Here is a 24,293-nt window from a genome sequence, read left to right as displayed (position 1 = left end):
GAATGAGCCTATAATAGATGGGGAAAGACCGCCTCTGCAGGAGATTGACGCCCACTTCATCAGCACAGCTTTGGCCCCGCCCACTTCATCAGCATAGCGTTGGCCCCGCCCACTTCATCACCACAGCTTTGGCCACGCCCACTTCATCATCACAGCTTTGGCCCCGCCCACTGGAGTGTTAGTGAGATGACGAGGAGAGACGAACTGACTAAAAATAACATTCCCTTCCAAAGGATCCTAATGCTGGGAATGAGCTTATTTATTCTCACCAATGTGAACGTCTCAGCTGAGCATTATTTATTTGTGTTCGCTACATTTCACTGTGGATTCTTTGGGAAATCGGTCGTAAACAGACTTTTACGATATGTAATGCGAAATCCCAAAAATGGTTACAGATCTTAAAGAGGTTATTGAACTGGTAAAAACAAACATAAATAAAAGTCATAGTTGATCACCTCAGTTTGGCTTGTAACCTCGAGAACTCCCTGGGTCACATCAAAAGTCTGATTGATAGTGTGGTAGTTTGTGCTCTCCTCACTATCACTCTGAATACCTGGCCGTAAATAGAATTTTAAAATTAGTTATAGTTATTTAAAATTAATTAAACAGAATTTAATACAAAATTTAAAGCTGCAGTCCATAACTTTTTGCGCTCTAGTGGTTAATAAACAGAACTGCATGCGTCTTTTGGAAAAACATTGCAGCCGGAGCGACTTCTCTCTGTTTAGGTCTATGGCGAGTCACACAGGGACTGTGCTCCTCCGCAGCAGTTCCTACCAGACCGATCTGAAATAGTTCCGATATAAACACTTATTATAAGTCAGGGTTTTTCCTACATTTAAATTTTTTTGGCGGCCGCGAAAGCAAATTTTTGTCCCGTCAAAGCCTTATTTGATGAGTTATTGTGATTTATAAATTGATGTAGATTACTAATGCGCGTGACTCTCTGCTCATTCTGACACTCAGTTAACGTGCGCCCTCGTTAACTGAGTGACGGAGAACGAGCAGAGAGCCCCACACTCTGTCTTCAATACCATCACCGTTCTCTCTCTTTCTCACTCGCGCATATCAGTCAAAATCAACAGAACTGTCAAAATGGTAAAAGGTCGGAAGACTGAATCCGTGCGCCACGTGGCGCGTTCGCACAATATTTTCTCTGAATTACTGCTGGAGGCTCAAAAATCGCAGCTCTTTTTTTATTTTTATTTATATATTTTATTTTATTTTTATTTCTTTAAATGTACAAGTGAATCATGGTCTAGGGAGGGGGGAGGACGGGAGGGAGGGGGATGTTAAGTTTCTAAAAAAAAAAAAAAAAAAACATTGTATTTTTGATATGCACTGTATGTTTGTACTCTTGCATTTGATAAATAAAAGTTATAAAAAAAAATAAAAAAAAAATCGCAGCTCTTTTGACAGACGTTTTGAACACGCAGCTGACATAAACCATACTTTCAAAAAAACTGAAAAATATCCTTATGAAGTGTTTTCTGTGATCAATCTTTTGCATTGTTTTAACAGTCTGGGTTCACACATAATGCGTCCGCTTTTGTCCGATTCGCGAACTAATGACTTATTTGAACCGATTCATTTTAATGAACTGATCTGTCTAACACTGAACTCACAAATCTGTGTTTAATCATTTACTCTCAACACCTCTGACATGAGAATGCAAGAGTGCTTACCCCATTAAACAAGAGGGGTTAGTAAGAATTAGTCTTAATAATCCACAGTATTTTCCTGTTTTTATTTTGAGTGTTTACAGTATTGTTCAAAATAATAGCAGTACAATGTGACTAACCAGAATAATCAAGGTTTTTAGTATATTTTTTATTGCTACGTGGCAAACAAGTTACCAGTAGGTTCAGTAGATTGTCAGAAAACAAACGAGACCCAGCATTCATGATATGCACGCTCTTAAGGCTGTGCAATTGGGCAATTAGTTGAATTAGTTGAAAGGGGTGTGTTCAAAAAAATAGCAGTGTGGCATTCAATCACTGAGGTCATCAATTTTGTGAAGAAACAGGTGTGAATCAGGTGGCCCCTATTTAAGGATGAAGCCAACACTTGTTGAACATGCATTTGAAAGCTGAGGAAAATGGGTCGTTCAAGACATTGTTCAGAAGAACAGCGTACTTTGATTAAAAAGTTGATTAGAGAGGGGAAAACCTATAAAGAGGTGCAAAAAATGATAGGCTGTTCAGCTAAAATGATCTCCAATGCCTTAAAATGGAGAGCAAAACCAGAGAGACGTGGAAGAAAACGGAAGACAACCATCAAAATGGATAGAAGAATAACCAGAATGGCAAAGGCTCAGCCAATGATCACCTCCAGGATGATCAAAGACAGTCTGGAGTTACCTGTAAGTACTGTGACAGTTAGAAGACGTCTGTGTGAAGCTAATCTATTTTCAAGAATCCCCCGCAAAGTCCCTCTGTTAAAAAAAAGGCATGTGCAGAAGAGGTTACAATTTGCCAAAGAACACATCAACTGGCCTAAAGAGAAATGGAGGAACATTTTGTGGACTGATGAGAGTAAAATTGTTCTTTTTGGGTCCAAGGGCCACAGGCAGTTTGTGAGACGACCCCCAAACTCTGAATTCAAGCCACAGTACACAGTGAAGACAGTGAAGCATGGAGGTGCAAGCATCATGATATGGGCATGTTTCTCCTACTATGGTGTTGGGCCTATTTATCGCATACCAGGGATCATGGATCAGTTTGCATATGTTAAAATACTTGAAGAGGTCATGTTGCCCTATGCTGAAGAGGACATGCCCTTGAAACGGTTGTTTCAACAAGACAATGACCAAAACACACTAGTAAACGGGCAAAGTCTTGGTTCCAAACCAACAAAATTAATGTTATGGAGTGGCCAGCCCAATCTCCAGACCTTAATCCAATTGAGAACTTGTGGGGTGATATCAAAAATGCTGTTTCTGAAGCAAAACCAAGAAATGTGAATGAATTGTGGAATGTTGTTAAAGAATCATGGAGTGGAATAACAGCTGAGAGGTGCCACAAGTTGGTTGACTCCATGCCACACAGATGTCAAGCAGTTTTAAAAAACTGTGGTCATACAACTAAATATTAGTTTAGTGATTCACAGGATTGCTAAATCCCAGAAAAAAAAAAATGTTTGTACAGTCAAAGGTAGACACTGCTATTTTTTTGAACACACCCCTTTCAACTAATTGCCCAATTGCACAGCCTTAAGAGCGTGCATATCATGAATGCTGGGTCTCATTTGTTTTCTGACAATCTACTGAACCTACTGGTAACTTGTTTGCCACGTAGCAATAAAAAATATACTAAAAACCTTGGTTATTCTGGTTAGTCACATTGTACTGCTATTATTTTGAACAATACTGTATATTGATAATGTGTAGTAAATTACCACAAAAAAAAAAGTTTTTTTGGAATAAGGTAAAAGTAGAACAACGCAAGTTTAATTGTTTATTAGACTTAATTTGTTATTCAATTTTTAATGCTGCTTTTTAATAATTGTTGCCAAAATAAGGATTCAGTAACCCATGCAAACTGTGTAAAAATGAGGAACTAAAGAAACAAACATCAAGACATCATACAAAATGAGATATCAAAATTAGATGAGCAAAAAAAGCAAAAAAAATGTTTGCAATTATTTAAAATTTATTGTGAGTATTGGGCTCACAGATCACGCGGGTAGGTACTTTTACTGTTGGTGTGTGTGTGCGCGTGCATGCGTGTGTGTGGCTGACCATGACTGGTCAGCCACCACTGAAGACCATTTCTGACCCAGGAAAAACCCTGTAAGTGTACCATAATTATTCACGGTAAGACAAAAACATGGTTTGGAAAATTGATTCATGTTGTACATTCTCATTGTATAATATTTGTAAATCTTGAACACAAAAAAAGTTACAGACAGCAGCTTTAACCTAAATAAAACAATAGAAATATCTTACCCGCAAAACTCTTGAAGAGTTGCTCCAGATCAGTGCTTTCCTGGGTCTCAGACTCCGGGTCGCTGTTCACACTAAGCCTGATGTTGTGTCTCTGCCAGTCCTGTAGGTGAAGCTGTTGCTCCTCCACATCCTCACTGTCACTGCTGCCCACTGCACCCAGTTGTGTCCCCAAACGCCCACGTGCCATCAGGGCCACCATATCACTGACCTCACCTGTACCAGCACACAGGACAGACGTCTCATACCTTTTCAACACAATCTTTAAACTGCACATGAAGATAATGAATGGTGTGGCTGTTGTCTCTCACTGGTCCATGTGGGTTTAGTTTGGAAATGTTCTGTGAGAGATCGGTGTGTGCTGTTTTTCTGGGTCTGCGACAACCCAAGTTGCACATTTAACCTGAAAGAGATGCATTTGCTTATTTTAACATGCTCTTGCATATTTGCTCATATAGCTTTCCTGTTGTTGCCAAACTTGCCATCCTATCTATAAAACTCCTTTTTTGTATTTGACTTGTATTAGTATTTTTCTGCTAATGCTCTTGTACTGTTGTACCTCTCATGACGTCCTGTCAGCTGATGTACTCTCTTTGTTGCTTCACTTTTCCCCTCCTGTAAATAAATTTTTTTCATCAAGTTTTTTTCTGTAAACTCTTTAAATCATCAACCTACACTTCATGGTCACCCTGACTGGTCAGTGGCTATGCCGCCCCATACGCAACAAACTGAGCTGCTCTGTGTATTCTGACAGCTTTCTATCAGAACCAGCATTAACTTCTGGAGCAGTTTGAGCTCCAGTAGCTCGTCTGTTTGATCGGACCCCACGGGCCAGCCTTCGCTCCCCACGTGCATCAATGAGCCTTGGCCGCCCATGACCCTGTGGCCGGTTCTCCACTGGTCCTTCCTTGGAGCACTTTTGATAGATACTGACCACTGCAGACCGGGAACAGCCCACAAGAACTGCAGTTTTGGAGATGCTCTGACCCAGTCGTCTAGCCGTCACAATCTGGCCCTTGTCAAACTCGCTCAAATCCTTACGCTTGCCCATTTCTCCTGCTTCTAACACATCAACTTTAAGGACAAAATGTTCACTTGCTGCCTAATATATCCCACCCACTAACAGGAGCCGTGATGAAGAGATCATCAGTGTTATTCACCTCACCGGTCAGTGGTCCTAACGTTATGCCTGATCGGTGTATATGTGTGCATGAGGTTGTGCATTTGAGGTTGTGTGCACATACCTGTACACTACTAGGATAGGATGTGCTCTCAAAGCTCTCATCTTGAGCTGAGCTGTACTGACTGACTTCGTCATCTGCATTAATGGTCCACTCAGGTATATACGTTTTGGAAGGTGGCCCTAAAGCCTTCCTAACCCCATCACTGCGCCCCTTTTCCACGTTCTCCATCACAGCATCCACCTCGTCAAAGCATGGGGTGCTCAATCGAGTCGCCTCCACATGATCCAGACTCTCCTCAGCTTGCTGTAGAAGAACCTCAGACACTTTCAGGTTGAGAACGATGGAGCCAGTATGCTTTGAGATGGAGCGACTGAGTGCCTGATCCTTGTCTGTATCAATATAGTTAGAACAAGATGGTTCAGAGAGAGGAGGATGATGGGTAATAGGCCATTCATGCAAAGGAGTGATGTCATGATGTGAAATATCCCAGTGGACGTCGTCAGCATCTGAGGTGGACGTCTCTTCTTCAGTGTAGATTCTTTCTAGGTGATGTTCTTGGATCTCATTGTGTACAGCAGTCCTGCAGTTGTGATATACTAAGAGGAAAGAATAGGACATTCAAACTAAATTAATATATTACATTACATTAATGTTCTTAGCAGACACTAGGGGCCCTATTTTACCGTTCTGAGCTCATGGCAAAAAAAAAAAAAACATGCTTAGACAACATCCACAAAGAGCCCTGTGGCTCATGACGACACATTGATATCTTAAGACACAAACGATCAGTTTGTGTGAGAAATCAAGCCACATTTAAATAATTTACCTCAAATACAACGCTATATCCAACACCCTGGAGCGTGCTTCACTTCCTGTAAGGTCAATAATACACGATCTGGTGTAGTTTACGCCAACGCCAAAAGTGAATCTCGAAAACTACACCAGATCGTGTATTATTGACCTTACCGGAAGTGAAGCACGCTCCAGGCTGTTGGATATAGCGTTGTATTTGAGGAAAAAAATTATATAAATACAGCACGATTTCTGAAATTTTGACACAGACTTCAAATGAGATTGAGATTGGAGAAACAAAGAAAGTAACATAAATAAGAACGGACAAGGAGTGCTGGCCAGTGGGAACAATATAAAGGGAGTGCTAAACAGGTGTGAGACAGGGAGGATTCTGGGAAATGGAGTCCATGGCAGGCGTGGAACGTAACAAGAATAATTTGTGTAGTTTTATATTATTTATTTGAATTAATTAAAAGAGCCGTTTGATGTCTAACCTTATTGCTTAACTAATTAAGGTTGATATAGGATTTAGAAAGTAATTGGTAGTAATTGGTAACAAGTAATAAAATACTTTTTGGAGAGAGTAACGCCGCATTCACACGGGGCGTAGGCGTTAACGCTTGACGGAGGGCGTGGCTGAAGCTGGGTGCTGACGCGATCGTCATAGTGACAACAGCCAATCACATTAACTTGCCGCTTGGACCAAAACACAACACAAAAAAGCGCCTTTTTTGGTTGTATGTGCGAGTGCGATTGCCCGTGTAGTTGTTGTCAGCGCACTGCACAGGTGCACGAAGCTGTTGAGTACATTAAATCCTGAAAAAGCGCCGACAGCGGGAAGAATATCACATAGTGGTCCGGGAGCTGCGTATGGATTTTTAACGGTCTGTGGTCTGGATGGTTCACGGAGCAGTAATGAACGCAATTGGCTAGCGTCTGCTGTAGGATATTTGCATACGGCGATCTGATTGGATGACGCCTGCGCTGGCGCTTGAAAAGTTGAGAATTCTTCAACTTCTGCCGCTTGCAACGCGAGTGAAGCGCCGCGACGGAACCCACAATTCAGTTCGGCAACGGATGATGTCACCCATTCAAAGTAAATGGGAAGCGTTAACGCCTACGCCCCGTGTGAATGCGGCGTAATTTGTACAGTAATCTAATTACACTATTTAATATGTAATTCGTCACTAATAATTCATTACTTTTTTAGAGTAACTTACCCAAGTCTCATCTCCCTTTGCCTTTAAAAGCCAGTTGTGCTCACACCATGAGCGGATTCACAGTTTAGGAGAGACTGAACGCTTCTCCAGAGAGGAATCCTTTATTTTTAATATTTAAATGTGTGTGTGCTGCTGTGCGTCCCTGTGTGTGTAATCAGAGTGTGTGTGTGTGTTGTGCACCGCCTATAGGCTCATATTACTAACACACTCTTTAAATAACACAGAAATACTGCACTATTGACTTTAGAGCAGGTGTGTGTTAGTCAATGGTCAGTGGCTTTCAGTTCCTCACAATAGCAACGCTCCAACAATGCTCCTGAACACACCTGGTTTAGATCAGACACCCATGGGTACACACACACACACACACACACACACACACACACACACACACGCACACACACACTCACACACGGGGGAACAGATGTGCCAGTGCATTTGATATTTAAACAATGTGGAGTTGGATGTGAGAACTGCGTCCGGCTGAATCTAGCAAAAAACACTTGCGAGGGTCTGATAGGGCCCTTAATCATTTTTTCTAGGCTCTAAAAGTTTCCTGAATCATGGCTGGATGGAAATCTCACCAGCTTCGTCTTGGTCCCTCATCTGGTTAATGTCAGGGACGCATTGAAGAGCCGACCAATAGTTCCATCCACTTCTCTTATTCTCGCTTCTTATCTCCTGCAGATTAGATAATAATAGAGAATGAATTTTACTTTAAAGCTACACTGTGTGATATTTTCCCCCATCTAGCGGTGAAAAGGTATATGATCATCCAGTGAATATTAGTTTCTGTTCCTCTCAATTCCGATTTCGTTTTAACTCTATTTAGTCCAAGATTAGTCGATTTAGTGGTCGATTTAGTCCAAGATTAACACGACTTCCAGCTCGACCTCGTCAATGAGTGTTCCTTCAAGTGATGATGTTACTTTAGAAAACTATTATAATTTGCAGTTATTTCATTTGTCAGTATATAGCAGTCTCAAGCAATCCCCCTCTTCACATTCGACACGGTGCCATCGAGTGTTAAAACGCGAAAGGCGAAGCTTGAATTTACGGGTATGTCCCTCTTTGGCTACTGTACTTTCAAGATGGAGGAGCAACATGGCGACCGGCATTCGAACCCCTCGCCCGTATGTATTTTCAATGGCATATTATAAACTTACCAGAATACTTTAGTACTTGAAAGAAGTAAATTTACATTAAAGGGTTAGTTCAACCAAAAATGAAATTTATGTCATTAATGATTCAAACGGTTCATGAATCAGTGAATCGATCAATGATTCGGGTCGCCAATGTCACGTGATTTCAGCAGTTCGGATCGCGTCAAACTGCCGAACTGCTGAAATCACGTGACATTGGCGACCCGAATCATTGATCGATTCACTGATTCATGAACCGTTTGAATCTTTTTGGAGGAACACGGAAGAGAAGCCAATGCTGAATAAAGTCGTAGTTTTTGTTATTTTTGGACCCAAATGTATTTCTGATGCTTCAAGAGACTCTAATTAACCCACTGATGTCTCATATGGACTACTTTGATGATGTTTTTATTCCCTTTCTGGACATGGACAGTATAGTGTGCATACACTTGCATACGCTCTCGGACTAAATATAAAATATCTTAAACTGTGTGTGAAGATGAACGGAGGTCTTACGGGTGTGGAGCGACATTAGGGAGAGGAGTTAATGACAGACATTTCATTATTGGGTGAACTAACCCTTACGGGGTGAGGAATTAGGGAGAGGAGATAAAGGGATGGTGAAATGCTGTTTCATGCACACAGAGCTTTTTCCACTGTTAAAGACTTGGATTCCCATCCTAAACATAGACAAAGTTTCAAAAACTAATGTTGGACGTTTGATGGAGTATTTCTGTGTTAAAAATACTCCTTCCGGTTTCTCAGAAGTTTCGGCGAGTTTTTTTCGAGTATGGCTCGGCTTGACGTTAATAGAGCGGAAGGTCCTTGTATGGGCCGTACGGGCTCTTCTCCCGGTAGGGTGCGCGCGCGTGACTAGAGCGAGAGAGGAAATGCACGCCCATAAACACTCTCAGCTGCAGATCCAGTCGTCCGTGAACACTTCTGTCGTTATAGTCCGCGCCGCGCTTCACTTTATTCCTATGGTTGACGTCGAGCGACTTCAACGCTTCAGCACAGCATTCTGGGAAGGCAGCGCTGCATTTGAACCGATTTGAACGCAGAAATGACGGGAAGCTTCACAACATCGCTTCAGTCGCGCCTCAAAGTGGATTTCCACGCCACTGCTGTCACAGGACTTCACCAAATCATACCAAAGAAGTGTGTTTTTGACGGAGCGGTCCCAGCGATAAAGGTTCGGTCCTGCTTTGGAAGCAGCCGGTGAGTTAAACTGCTTCAGATGTCTGTGCTGTCGGCTATCGTCGCGTGAGTAAACATCAGTAAACGACACGATCGCGTGCTTCGTCAGTCAAATGCGCTAACGGACTCCATTGTTGTTCTCTGTATAACGTTACACTAGTCTGACGTGTAAAACCGTTTTGCTTGCTACTGCTAAGGTCTAACGTTAGTCGCATACAATAGTCCATAAACCGAATCATGTCCTCATAAACTGCGAGTAAACACACACAAATGTTGACAGGCCACTAAATACAGTCCATACCACAGAGACGGACGTCCTGCTGTTGCTGTTTCTCCTGTTCAGTTTATTTCAGCCTCCGGATCTGATTGTGGATCATTATCTGTATTAGCTGAGATAGCCATTGGGTTTCTCCACGCTTGAGGACGTCACCGCTTTGCGCATTCGGCATTCTTTAGCTCCGCCCACTCGATACGCCTCCAGGCGCTCGTTTTTTCCGGAAAGACTCGGTACAGCCTATATTTCTTTTATAAATATAATAAAACTAAAGACTTTTAAAGGAGATATGAAGGATGTGTTTCACCCCCCCTTTAATGACATAAATTTCATTTTTGGTTGAACTAACCCTTTAATGACTACATATATTTTTAAAAAGAACTGTTTAGCTAAGAATAAACTAAAAAAGTTACACAGTGTAGCTTTAAATAGCTACTATTTTATAAATATTTATTAGTGCTGTCAAAATCCAAAATAAAAGTTTTTGACCTTAAAATTCAAACAATACCCAAACATTTTGATGAGGTACAGAAACATAACTAAGCCCATGTACATACTCTGATGTAACAGCGTAGATTGTAGCACAGATCGTGTAGGCTGCTGGTCCGGTGCTGGGCTCTGTGCTGGAGGCCCGTCTGCAGGAACTGGTAATAAGGCTCAGGCACGGCTGGGTGTGCCATCAGAGCCTGACCGGCCTCTACTGACCGCTTTATGCAACGTGGATCTGTGGGACCCCATGGCACAGCATCTGTATAAAGCAACACAAACACTTTACAAGTTACAAACTAGCAACATGAAACAAGACCTATTACACAAGCTCTATATCAAAGATAAAGGCCAGTTTACATTACACAGCCTGTACCTGTATAGATCTCCTGTATCAGGGCACACACGCTATAGAGATCTGCTTTTCCTGAACATGCTTTACATCTAATCACTTCCGGAGCTGCCCAGTTTATCAGGCTGAGAGGCACAGGAACAGGAGGAGGAGTGTAGGTGCACGATCCTTCACTGTGATTGGAAAACATATCAAATTACTTAAAGTAACTTTTTTAGTTTATTCTTAAATGCTAAAAACACGTAGTTCTTTCAAAAATAAATGTGCTCATTAATGTATATTTACTTCTTTCAAGTAATAAAGTATTATCGTAAGTTTATAATATGCCATTGAAAATACATACGGATGAGGGGTTCGAATGCCGGTCGCCATTTTGAAAGTACAGTAGCCAAAGAGGGACATACCCGTAAATTCAAGCTTCGCCTTTCGCGTTTTAACACTCGATGGCACCGTGTCGAATGTGAAGGGCCATGTTAATCTTGGACTAAATCAGCCACCGTAGGAGTTCAAACGAAATCAGAATTGAGAGGAACAGAAACTAATATTCACTGGACGGTCATATACCTTTACACCGCTAGATGGGGGAAAATATCACACAATCATTGGACTTCATGGCTTGGCTTTATGCACTGTTTACTGTGGGACCTTATATAGACAGGTGTGTGCCTTTCAGAAACGAAATTACCACAGGTGGATTCCAATAAAGTTGGAATCTCAAGTATGATCAGTGGAAACAGAATTTTGAGTGTCATGGCAAAAGCTGTAAATACTTATGTACATGAGATGTCTAAAATTACTTTGACTTGTATTTCATTGCAGACAATATGAACACAAAATATTTCATGTTTTGTCTGGTCAACTTCATGTCATTTGTAAATATGCATCCTTTCCTGTCATTCAGACCTGCAACACATTTCAAAAAAAGTTGGGACAGTAAAGCATTTACCACTTTGTAATGTTGCCATTCCTTTTCACAACACTTAAAAGACGTTTAGGGACTGAAGACACCAAGTGATGAAGTGTTTCAGGTGTAATTTTGTCCCATTCTTCCTGCAAACAAGTCTTAAGGTGGGCAACAGTACGGGGTCTTCGTTGTCACATTTTCCGCTTCAAAATGCGCCACACATTCTCTATTGGAGACAGGTCGGGACTGCAGGCAGGCCAGTCAAGTACCCGTACCCTCTTCCTCCGCAGCCAGGACTTTGTAATGTGTCCAGAATGTGGTTTTGCATTGTCTTGAATTGAAAAGATATCTTCTTGAAGGCAGCATATTATGCTCCAAAATCTCTATGTACTTTTCAGCATTAATGGTGCCTTCACAGAAGTGGAAGTTACCTTTGCCAAGGGCACTGACACAACCCCATACCATGACAGACCCTGGCTTTTGGACTTGTTGCTGGTAACAGTCTGGATGATCCTTTTCTTCTTTGGTCCGGAGCACACGGCGTCCATTCCTCCCAAAAAATACCTGAAATACTGATTCATCTGACCACAGTACACATTTCCACTGTGTGATGGTCCATCCCAGATGCCTCCGAGCCCAGAGAAGTCGACGGCGCTTCTGGACACTGTTAACATAAGGCTTCCTTTTGGCACAGTACAGTTTAACTGGCATTTGTGGATGTAACTACGTATTGTGGTACTTGACAAAGGTTTGCCAAAGTAGTCCTGAGCCCATGTGGTGATATCGCTTCTAGATGAATGCCGATTCTTGATGCAGTGCCGCCTGAGGGATCGGAGATCACGGTTGTTCAGCTTAGGCTTGCGGCCTTGTCCTTTACGCACTGAAATTCCTCCAGATTCCTTGAATCTTGTAATTATGTTATGCACTGTTGAATGTGAAATATCCAAATCTCTTCCTATCTTTCTTTGAGGAACATTGTTTTTAAACATTTCAAAAATTTTCTCACGTATTTGTTGGCAAACTGGCGATCCTCGGCCCATCTTTGCTCCTAAAGGATTAGATCTTCCTTGGATGCTGCTTTTGTACCAAATCATAATTTCAATCCCCTGTTGACATCACCTGTTTCAAATCACATCATTATTTAACCCTTTTACCTCATTACTAGCCCTAAATTGCTCCTGTCCCAACTTTTTTTGAAATGTGTTGCAGGTCTGAATGACAGGAAAGGATGCATATTTACAAATGACATGAAGTTGACCAGACAAAACATGAAATATTTTGTGTTCATATTGTCTGCAATGAAATACAAGTCAAAGTAAATTTAGAAATCACTACTTTCTTTTTTTATTTGCGTTTTCCAAACTGTCCCAACTTTTTCTGATTTGGGGTTGTAATTTGCAAAGATTTCAAACAAACACGTTGTCATTATGGGGTATTGTTAATGAACATAATCTATTTTGGACTAAGGCTGTAACATAACAAAATGTGGAAAAAGTGAATACTTTCCCGATGTACTGTATATTAGCGTCCACACCAGCGCATTTCATAATTTCAAATAATTATAAATATATAGAGTCTATATGTTTTAATATGTGCCTTTTGCAAGGAGCATATACCTGGGCATCATGAACCCGAGGCCTGTAACTTTGGCAACTCCAGGGTGCACTATGAGCACAGTGTGTGAGGAAAGGGCCCGGAGCACCAGAGATCGGCCGTTCAGGTACATTAACACCTCACACACCTGTAGCACCACTGATAACAAGTCAGCCAGCTGCAGTAGAGGAAACTCTTCCCGCTGCAGAGTGTGGAAAGGAACGCAGTTAAAACAAAACCACTTCTACATTGTCTTATACAGTTCAAAATTATACATAGGCTTCATTTTTCAAAAGTAAAGATCCACAGCATTTTCCCCGAACGCTTTCTCAAGCTGTGATAAATGTCAGTCCATTAGTGCAGCACTTTTTCTTTTTTCATGTGCTTTGTTATTTGTTGAAGGATAATCTCTCAGGTTTTTATAATATTTGGCAACCCTTCATACACTTCTTACAATCAGTATCTGTATAAACTCTTATTTTACTTGCTACAAAATTGTATTCTACTTCCGCTTTGTTTTGTCTTTTTTTCCTGTCTTGTTCTGGTTTATATGTACACTTATACAAAAACATTTGAGCCCCTCTTATAATGTTGATTGAAAACTGTATAATATACATATGCTCAATAAAAAATAAAATAAAAATAAAAACCCACTTCTGTCATGTCTATGTGTGCTTTCTGAAATGCTCAATTTTTACCCTTTGGTGCAGCAGACTGTACAGGGATCCAACATTCACTCGCTCATAGACCAGCCTTGTGCTGCCCAGGCCAGCGGTCATGCTCACGGCCATCAGCAGCAGCAGGTGTGGGTGAGATACCTGACTGCAGAGCACATCACAAATAACAGGACAACAAATAACATAGGTTTCAAATTACATGAGTAAATGATGATGAACATTTTCATTTTGGGGTGAAGTATTCAAGGTTAAACATGAAATCAAAATGTATCATTACTTTTGTTGATAAATGTCACTGGTTTAATAGTGCATGATTCTACTGTTACTTAAAAAGTATGGCTACGACCAGCGTTGGGTAAGTTACTCTAAAAAAGTAATGAATTACTAGTTACTAATTACATCTTCAATAGTGTAATTAGATTACTGTACAAATTACTCTCTCCAAAAAGTATTTAATTACTTATTACTAATTACTTTTTAATTACTTTCTAAATCAACCCTCGAGTTAAGCGATTCAAGGTTAGACATGAAACGGCTCTTAATTCATTCAAATACATAATATAAAACTACAAAAAATTACTCTTATTAACTGATTAAAGTGTTACAAATGTGAGAAGGATACATACAAACATGCATTTTACAGTTAGACTTTAAATGTTTATGTTAAGTCCACTATTGAATTATGTATAATTATATTTAGTATTTAGTTTAATTAAATCAGAAGTAGCTGTAATTAAATTACAGGAAAAACTAAGAGTAATCCCTTACTTTACTTTTCCAAGGAAAAAGTAATTAAATGACAGTAACTAGTTACACCCAACACTGGCTACGACTAATGATTATTTTTAAATATTCTTCTTCTTCTTTTTTTTAAATTAATCAGATATTTATTAATCAACTAAAAATATTATAAATAAAAAAATTCATTTTACTTAATTATTTTATTCCACATTCTACCCAATGCTGTACTCCGAACAAAGTGTAATATAAAGCCTATGAAAACAAATATAGCGATGAACATTATCAACAAAAAAACAAGATTAAATACATAATAAACCTAAAGACCAAAATAAAAATTATAATTAATAAAAACAAAAGCACAAAATTTTAACTTGTATAATAATAATCAATTTTCCAGTCCTACTTGAAATAAATGTTAACAAAATAAAATAAAAAACTTATTTTATTTAATTTCATTTAGTTAGCTAGCCAAGGCAAGATTTCTCATTTTTATTTATTTTAACGTGGAGTACTAAAACCTAGAGCTAAAACTGGAAGAAAACTATTTTTTTAGACAAATTTAAAAATACACAACAAAATTTTTAATAAAAAAATGTAAAAATAAAAACGATAATAGGATATTAATTATAGAAAATATCTTTCATTGAAATAATAACTTTATCTGCTTCTAAAGTAACTTTTTTCTGCAAAAGGCTGTGTAGACAGGAAAAATTATATTAAGCAATAATATCACAGCCCAACATGCTTCATCCAATCCCACTGGATAAAATCTACATTATTTTTATTCAGTTTCACAACATTACAGGAGTATGGAAGCCCGTTTCCACCACTAAATAAAAAAAATAAATAGTGTAATTGCGACTTTTTATCTCACAATTCACTTTTTTCTCACAATTCTGAGATATCAACTCACAATTGCGTGATATAAAGTCAGAATTATGACTTTATATCACACAATTGCGAGTTTAAATCTCAGAATTATGACTTTATAACTCGCAATTGTGAGATAAAAAGTCAGAATTGTGAGAAAAAAAGTCGCAGTTACTCTTTTTATTTTTTTTATTTAGAGGCGGAAACAGGCTTCCATACAGGAGATAATGTAGTGCGAAATATTTTTTTTTATTGTCTTTTAAGTATCCCAATTCAAAAGAATAATAAGGAGTAACCATTTACATAAAAAGAAAAGAATTTAGTAGAAAAACTGATACAGAAAACTACCATCTAAAACAATTGAGTTTGTCACACTCATAGCTTTTCTTACCAGCAATACTCCTGCTCAGAAATGAGCAGATCCAGAAGACCATCTTTTTCTTCATATTGTTGCAAAATCTGACCCTGCAGCTCTTTAACGGTGACACGACACCCTTTCCAACTGTAACTGAGGCATGGTTAAACAAAAATAAAATGCTGTAATATCCATTACATCTTTCCTCTGATGTGACTTCAATAGTGTATTTAATAAAGGCCATTAATTACAATGTCTTACTTGGTCATGCGTATGAAAGATCCACACATAAACGAATTCAGGGGCTCATCATTAGCTTGACCCAAGTCACTGTCACATATCAAGGGCACAGAAGCAGCCAATCCCAGACTCAGTCCTGGCTTCTCAAAGCACAACTGTAATGATTAGAGAACACTTTATTATATCTCACTGGGAATAATAGCTGTCAAACTTAAAGGACATTGGCCCTCATTTATCAAAAGTGCGTACACCAAATTTCCAGCGTACACCCAAACCCACGGTGACTTTGAGATTTATCAATATGGACGTTGGCGTACGGCACGCTCAAATCCTACGCCAGCTCAGGAGGTGGTGTACGCACAGTTGAGCTAGTGTGAAAATGCGCAGAAAAACTATTCCTAACACCACGAAACGCACTGACAAAAATATGCTGTATTATAATTTATGACCCACTGTAAAACAACAACAACAACAACAACATAGTAATTATAAACTTCAGTGTTTATTTTTGTGCAACATGGACTTCAATGTTTAATTTGTGTGATACCAAGCATTTGATTTGAAGGCATGTATTCCTCTAGTCGCAAGCCTGTGCACTTTATGACGTTTAAGGCCCGGCAGCTGCGCACAGACTGGGACTGAAAATAATTCAGACTGACAAAATAATAAAAATGACATAAATAATAACGACCTTCTTCTTCTAAATAACAATAAGCTTCATTAATAATAAAAAACATAATAATAAGAAGAATCTTACAAATTGTCATGCAATTATTAATGTGAATGAATGGTGCTCCACATCACATCATCATCATCCCTATCGTACACCCCAATACATGTGATACGAAATTAAATGCTAATTGCTTCAAAACATGTTCTGTAAAATAATGCATTGTAATAATTTCTCATCCAAACAGCTATTTAAACTGCTGGAGTGCGCTTCTCAACCTCCACACTATTAACAGTACTCTTAATTTAGGTCCACATTTTGTTTTTGTGGGCGCCTTTTATCCCACTCTTTAAACTCTCAAATAAAACAATTTCGTTTTTTTTCCCACTTCCCTGGTGATGGTCTCGATGGGCGCTCAATCATCTCACTAGTTCAGTAGGCTAGTCAGGACACTGATCAGGGAGTCAGGCCATTGACTTCTGTCCTAATCAGTGCCCTGACTAGTGGAGTAGTGAGATGATTGAGACGCGCCCGATCTCCACGTCGGAGAAGTTTTGCTTCTTTGTCGTCTTCTGTGTCCATGGCGTAAAATGAGGGCGTGGAGGAGGCGGAGACTTGAAAATATAGGGGCGTGTTATTCTAATGACGATCGTTTTCAGCAGCCGCATTTATCAAAGGCAGGTATTGCGTACACCTGAATTGCAGAGGTGCGCACAGCTTCATAAATCAGGCGGTGAGAGTAGTGTAAGCATAATCTTACGCCAACGTATACGCCCGTTTCTACGCAAGATTGATAAATGAGGGCCATTGTGTTTAGTAGCTTTGCTATGCTAATGAAAAGAAGAATCGTAAAAGGATAATTCTGTCATTATATAATCACTTTCTTGTCCTTACAAACCTGTATGCGTTCTTTCTTCTGCGGAACGTAAATTAAGATATTTTGAAGAATGTTGGTAACCAAACAGTTTCGGTTCCCATTGACTTCCATTGAACTTGCTGTCCATATAATAGAAGTCAATATGATTGGAAACCTTTTGATTACCAACATTCTTAAAATACACCGATCAGACGTAACAATAATATTGTGTTGGTCCCCCTTTTGTTGACCCATCGAGGCATGGACTCCACTAGACCCCTGAAGGTGTGCTGTGGTATCTGGCACCAAGATGTTAGCAGCAGATCCTTTAAGTCCTTTAAGATGTAAAGTGGGGCCTCCATGGATGGGACTTGTTTGTTCGCCACATCCCACAGATGCTCGATTGGATTGAGATCTGGGGAATCTGGAGGCCGAGTCGACGCCTCAAACTGGTTGTTGTGCTCCTCAAACCATTCCTGAAGCATTTGTGCTTTGTGTCAGGAGCATTATCCTGCTGGAAGACCCACAGCCACCAGAATACCGTTTCCATGAAAGGCTGAACATGGTCTCAGCAATGCTTAGGTAGGTGGAGCGTGTCAAAGTAACATCCACATGGATGGAGGACCCAAGGTTTCCCAGCAGAACATTGGCCAAAGCATCACACTGCCTCCGCCGGCTCGCCTTCTTCCCATAGTGCATCCAACAAACTGAGCTGCTCTGTGTATTCCGACAGCTTTCTATCAGAACCAGCATTAACTTCTTGTTCACTTGCTGCCTAATATATCCCACCCACTAACAGGAGCCGTGATCAAGAGATGATCAGTGTTATTCACTTCACCTGTCATAATGTTATGCCTGATCGGTGTATATGAGTGCCATTGTTCTGTCTCAAGATGCAACCAGTAATGTTTTTTTTCCCTAAGGACCTTTCAACCTTTCTGTGAAACCAGGCTATTGATATGAAATAGTTTACCAAAATTACCAAAAGAATGTGCATTATTGGTGTGTTTAGGGTTATCCTTCTTAAAGAGATCTTTTCTATAAGAGAGAACAAATTGTTTACACAAACCTTTCCATAGCCAAAACAGTGGATCATCATATCACAGGCAGACATCTTATAACCCGTTTTATTTTCATGACTGAGCTCATATGCCCTGAAGAGAAGGACACAAACAAAAACAATCTGAAGTCTTACTTTCATTTTTACTTTTGTACTAAAAACACTTGTACTGTATTGAGTTTCCGTTTAATGTGCATACTGAGTATAGGGCTGAACGATTATGACAAAAAACATAATTGTTGATTATTCCCCCTGAAATTGTAATTGCGATTATAAATTACGGTTATCACAATTTACATTGAATGAAGCTTTTGAAAAAAAGAAAAAAAAAGTAACAATGGGGAAAAAACACATTAAAGGTGCACTATGTAGTATTTTTGCAGTAAAATATCCAAAAACCACTAGGCCAGTGTTATATATTTTGTTCAGTTGAGTACCTACAATATTCCAGATGTTTCCAACTATTTCTAAATTGTGAGAAAATTGCTATTTTAACTAAGGACAGGGACGTGTCAGCATAGTGTTTGAGGGAGTCGCCTGTCAATTGCGTCATATCTGCGTTACCCTCGGTTTCGGGTTTTATTTGGCAGGAGCGCTTTACTCTTAGCAGTGTGAACAAGTGAACGCATGCATGAACGTGATTTCTGCCAGAGTCCTATTTTCCACCAGCTGTGAGGTGAAGACCACATGTCCCAAGATGCTGCGCTCAAACTTTGCGTCATCAAACTACACCTTTGTTTTGAATAGGCGCCCTCCAGTGGACGGGAAGTTGCATAGTGCTTTTTTGTCTTTTATTGCGATTACATTTTATTGAACGATTACATAATTGAGACATCCATAATTGTAATCCCGATTACAAATTCGATTAATTGTGCAGCCCTAACTGAGTTTTAAATCACTGCCCTTGGTGTTGTTACTTTCACATTCTCAAGAATAAATTACACTATAACACATTGAAAAGTACTGCAGATCTTACCAAGGACTCAAGAGCTTGAGCAGGGACGGAGAGTTCAGGAGAGTCTTTGAGGAGGTCGGGGTGGGACGCCCATCACTGGACAGATGTGTCTGCAACAACCTCTGCATTTGAGACTCGCATCTCTTCAGAAAAGCAAGCATCTGTAGATAAGGAAGAACAATTAGACAGATGGCATCTTTATTCTGCAGAAGCTGCAAGTATAGCATAATGGTGCATTACACACTCGGTTTATAAGTGCATAGGGGTGACCCGAATAGTCGAAGATTCGATGCATCGATATGCGGGACAGGAATCGACCATCGATCCCACAGTCGAATCTTCGCGGGTGTTATGAATCGAGGATCATAACATTTTGGCAATATGGGGGTGCTCAATATTAGTGTTATAAAGACGTGGCGCAGCGCCATACACACACACACACCCGGCAGTAGCATTTGGTGCCTGTCCGCGGCGACTCAGGAAGTCGTTTAAAATGCTGTGCCATGGAGCGCCATTTCAAGGTTTTATAATAAATTTATATAATATTTCCCTCAAATCGTCAATGTACTGATTTGACCCTGTGCTACAAGATACACTCATCGTGCAGCTCTTCTGTTAGAAGTCGATTCAAATTTGAGCTTGCGCGTATATAATGTGCTTGTCTGGTGTGAGACCCCCTTTAGGTATAATCGGCTTAAGAACGTGCATGTAAATGCACTCAAAGTGTTCTTTTCCTCTCTAGGCAGGTATTCTTTTTAGGTTTATTTATCAAAATGTTCCTTTATATATTTGTGTGATGTTCTGTATTTCGATCGTGGCTTTAACATGTTATGAGAGAACGTTTTACGAATGTTTATCCACCACATTACCTTTTATTTAAACCTAAATAATAAAGCCATTGTCAGTTCATCTGTCAGTCGGCAGGCAGTTTTGGTCGCTTTATTAAAAGTTGTTGCTGTGTGTAAAGGAAAATAAAAAGTTTTACCCTTGTGCTGACTAGTGTCGTGCCCCTCCAAACCCATTCACACACACACACACACACACACACACACACACACACACACACACACACACACACACACACACACAAATAGATGATTTGACTATCAGTCGACCATAAAAAGATTTGACAATTCTGGTTCGAATGTGTAAATCCTTAGTCGAGGACAGCCCTAGCATGTACACAGGTGGTTAAAATAGTCCATGTGACTACAGTGGTTCAACATTTAAGGGTTAGTTCGCCAAAAAAATAAATTACTTTACTTAATACACTGATTTATTAAGCTCTGAAGCTAAAGAGAGCGGTGTTTTGAAATCGGCCATCACTATCTAAGTCGTTATTTAGGTTTTTTTTTTGTGCACAAAAACTATTCTCGTGGCTTCATAAAATGATTGTAGAGCCGCTGTAGTGAGATGGGCTTTGTAACGACGTCTTTAGTGCCTTTATGGGTCTTGAGAGAGGAAATGACATTGGTGTCAATGAAGGCCTTTCTGAGCCATGTCTTACGGGTGTGGAACGGCATGTGGGTGAGGAATTAATGACAGAATTTACATTTTTGGGTGAACTAACCCTTTAATGTTATGAAGCAATGAGAATACAATTCACACAAGTACCACAAAAGATGCATGTGATTATGGGATTGTGCTGTGCTCGGGCAATAGTGAGCCAGTGTTTTGCCGTAAAACTAGGAAGCGCTGTACTTTGTGAATAGCCTAACAAAGTGAATAGTGTAGATTAGTCAGAGAGTAACAGAGAAGAGATTGATGATTAAAGTCATTATTTTTGTGTGTTTTTGTGCACTAAAGTATTCTCATCTCTTCATGACATTAAGGCTGAACCACTGGAGTCACATGACTATTTTAGCGATGTCTTTACTTCCTTTCTGGAGCTTGAAAGTGGCCGTTGCTGTCTATGGAGGAGTCAGAGAGCTCTGGGAGTTCATCAGAAATATCCTTATTTTTGTCAGAAGATGAACGTTTTTACGGATTGGGAATGACATGAGGATGAGGAAATAATGACAACATTTTCGGGTGAACTAACATTTTAATTCAACTTAAAATACCTCACATTGGGTGTCTCTGATTACCTCTTGTGAGATTTTATTTTATAACATGATATCATGACTTGCCACTAGATGGCCTTATTGCTCAGTCTATATGGAGCAAATGCACTCCAACTATATTATAAAATTATATCATATTATTAAATATTTTTTTGGTAAAGTTTTAGCATATACTGAAGTGTCAGATATTGTAATAATTCAAATTAATAAGGTGGAAGCAGGGGAAGGTGAAGCCTTGAATATTTATTTGAAAATTCCTGTTATAATTTCACAATTTATTTAGCATTTGAGTGTATGTGTGTGTGTGTGTGTGTGTGTGTGTGTGTGTGTGTGTGTGTGTGTGTGTGTGTGTGTGTGTGTGTGTGTGTGTGTGTGTGTGTGTGGAGGGTTGTTCTGCATTGTAAATATCTTACAATCTAACCATATGTATGTGCATTCTGCCTGATTTATTTTTATTTGAAAATTATATGAAAAACGATATGACCCTGTTATATGAACTCCCATTTTAAAGGGAATTCCTACGTGTATGTGTGTGTATGCATGTGAGTGTTCTGCATTGGGTATGTTCTATAGTCCCATGCCTTCATTTGTGTGTGTGCATAAATTTCTCAGATTCCATGCATTCCTAAGGGGATCAAATTGACCCTTGAGAAAAGGATTTTTTTTATTTGAATATATTGTGTGTGTGTGTGTGTGTGTGTGTGTGTGTGTGTGTGTGTGTGTGTGTGTGTGTATTCCAAGTTTAAGTGCAACACAATTCCCAAGGTCTTGGACCACTCTGATGAACACTCAATAAAAATAAATTAATTTTGGGGTCAAAATGACCCGAGGAGAGGCTAAACTGATGCTGCCTTTTAACTATACAAACTCAAAGCACCACAGACCTTTGGGCTGTTCACCTGAGCACCTGCCTCGGCCCAGTCCTTTGGAGTCCGGCCCTGATCGTCATGGAGACGCAGGTCCCCACCAGCATCCAAAAGTGAACTCAGGAGCCAGGGATTACTAGAGAACACTGCAGCATGGATGGGGGTACTTCCATCATTACAGCGGCTGGTGGGCACAAGCATCACACATGAGATAGTATGCTATTTTCATATTCAAACAATCTCCATGGGTGATTTTGGGAAGGTTTGGCCTTACTGATTTGGATTTGCTCCATATTGCAGAAGTTTCTCTGCTACACTGACAAAGCCGAGAAGAGACGCGCAAAAGAGTGGCGTCTGTCCCAGGTTGTTCATGCTGTCAACTCTCACACCTGTGGAAGGAGTCACGCAAAAAACATTAATGAAACATGTACAATCAGAGTAAAAAATCATCTGAAATCAGGGTTTCTGTAGTTTTTATGAAGGTAATTTTAAGACCAATTAAAGAAACTTTAAGGAATAAATTGAAGGGAGCATACATTAGTATGTTCTCTAAATGTAAATGAATTGTATTAGTGACACAATTTTTTACAAAAAACAGCTTAAAGTTTGTGATTTTATGATTAAAACAAATATCTGCCAATGAGTTAAAAAAAAGAAAAGAAGTAATTTTCATACCCAATGACACATATTTGTTCTTTTTTTAATCATAAACTCACTTCATTTTGTTCAATTTCTCAGAAAACAAGACTTCATTTCTTCATTTTGCATGTCATAAATGTCTCTTGATTTAAGTGTTTAGATATTTGTGCTGGAAAACTAAAATCCTGAGGAAGAACATCATGTTTGCAGTGAATGCAATTTAATCTAGAGCCCTATGAAATCTGCTTAATTTATTGTTTTATAGTTTATTCTGCTGTTTTAATTTTTCAGGACTCTTAAATTTGACTGAACTTCGTTGATCTTCATGACACAAATGAAGATATTTGTAATGAAATCAGAGATTTCTGTCCTCCATTGACAGTCTAAGCAACTTCCACTGACGCTTCAGAAAGTTCATAAAGAGATCCTAAAACTGATCCATACGGATCGAGCGGATTATTCCAGATGTTCTGAAGAGACTCGATGGCTTTATATGATGAAGGAAAGTCTGACGGGTTTGGATCGACATGAGGACGAGGAAATGAGGATTTTTGGGTGAACTGTCCCTTTAAGTGTCAGACCTACTTTTGATTTATTCATCCAACATTTGACAAATTCTGAGACATTCCTCATTATACAGTAAATTACATTTTTATGACTGGATTCTGCATCACAGAACTCATAGGGCTCTAATGTAATGCCATGATATAGACTTTCAGATCTTTATTTTTAATAGATCTTTTATTTAAGACCGCAGAAACCCTGGAAATGCCCCTGAGATTTAAACCTTTTTTGAGGACTTTCTCCACTTTTGTGACTTTTTTCTCAATTGTGTATCTGTGTAGGAGTGCTGGTAAACCTCCCCCTCTCACGGAGCCCAGAAGCACCGGGCAGGGCATTGGCTGAACCCCGGTCATGATGTCATTCTTCTTCCTCACCTGTAAACCACAATTTACTAAATGTATTAGTTTTAGCTTTATATATATATATATATATATATATATATATATATATGAAGATTTTTTTTATGGTAATCCTGAAAAAAATTGGAGAATGTCCTTCCAATGACACATGGCTATTAATTTAACCATATGTGCATGTTGGATTACATAATTCTGTTTTTTGTTGAGTTAAGGATAAAACAAGTCTTATTTACTTGGAAAACGTTTTTAAATCTCTTCCCCCCGCGTAGGTTCTAAATTTTGGGTTATTAG

The 24,293-nt window shown here is 39.4% G+C and overlaps 1 protein-coding gene across 4 annotated transcripts in view; it reads right to left on the bottom strand.

The window, feature by feature from the left end:
- LOC137061986 (inactive serine/threonine-protein kinase TEX14-like) overlaps window positions 1-24,293 on the bottom strand; it is a 35,405-nt gene that overhangs the window by 10,573 nt on the left and 539 nt on the right. For 2 of the 4 annotated variants that reach the window (XM_067432727.1, XM_067432725.1), the window contains exons 2-18: window positions 23,867-24,017; window positions 22,715-22,829; window positions 22,459-22,624; window positions 19,533-19,672; window positions 18,566-18,650; window positions 15,992-16,125; window positions 15,767-15,883; window positions 13,786-13,909; window positions 13,111-13,289; window positions 10,615-10,763; window positions 10,310-10,500; window positions 7,724-7,820; window positions 5,188-5,723; window positions 4,503-4,558; window positions 4,255-4,346; window positions 3,947-4,159; window positions 456-553 (exon numbers count right to left, since the gene is read on the bottom strand). In XM_067432727.1, coding sequence (XP_067288828.1) covers window positions 456-553; window positions 3,947-4,159; window positions 4,255-4,346; window positions 4,503-4,558; window positions 5,188-5,723; window positions 7,724-7,820; window positions 10,310-10,500; window positions 10,615-10,763; window positions 13,111-13,289; window positions 13,786-13,909; window positions 15,767-15,883; window positions 15,992-16,125; window positions 18,566-18,650; window positions 19,533-19,672; window positions 22,459-22,624; window positions 22,715-22,829; window positions 23,867-23,996 — 2,622 coding nt within the window. In that variant the 5' untranslated portion in view covers window positions 23,997-24,017. Of the gene's footprint in view, window positions 1-455; window positions 554-3,946; window positions 4,160-4,254; window positions 4,347-4,502; window positions 4,559-5,187; window positions 5,724-7,723; window positions 7,821-10,309; window positions 10,501-10,614; window positions 10,764-13,110; window positions 13,290-13,785; window positions 13,910-15,766; window positions 15,884-15,991; window positions 16,126-18,565; window positions 18,651-19,532; window positions 19,673-22,458; window positions 22,625-22,714; window positions 22,831-23,866; window positions 24,018-24,293 lie in introns of those variants that run through there. The other 2 variants (XM_067432726.1, XM_067432728.1) reach the window with 2 other exon arrangements.

The sequence above is a fragment of the Pseudorasbora parva genome, chromosome 23 (assembly GCF_024679245.1).
Source record: "Pseudorasbora parva isolate DD20220531a chromosome 23, ASM2467924v1, whole genome shotgun sequence".
NCBI lineage: Eukaryota > Metazoa > Chordata > Actinopteri > Cypriniformes > Gobionidae > Pseudorasbora > Pseudorasbora parva.
Note: the sequence above shows the minus strand (reverse complement) of the source record. Positions and strands in the feature narration are given on the sequence as shown.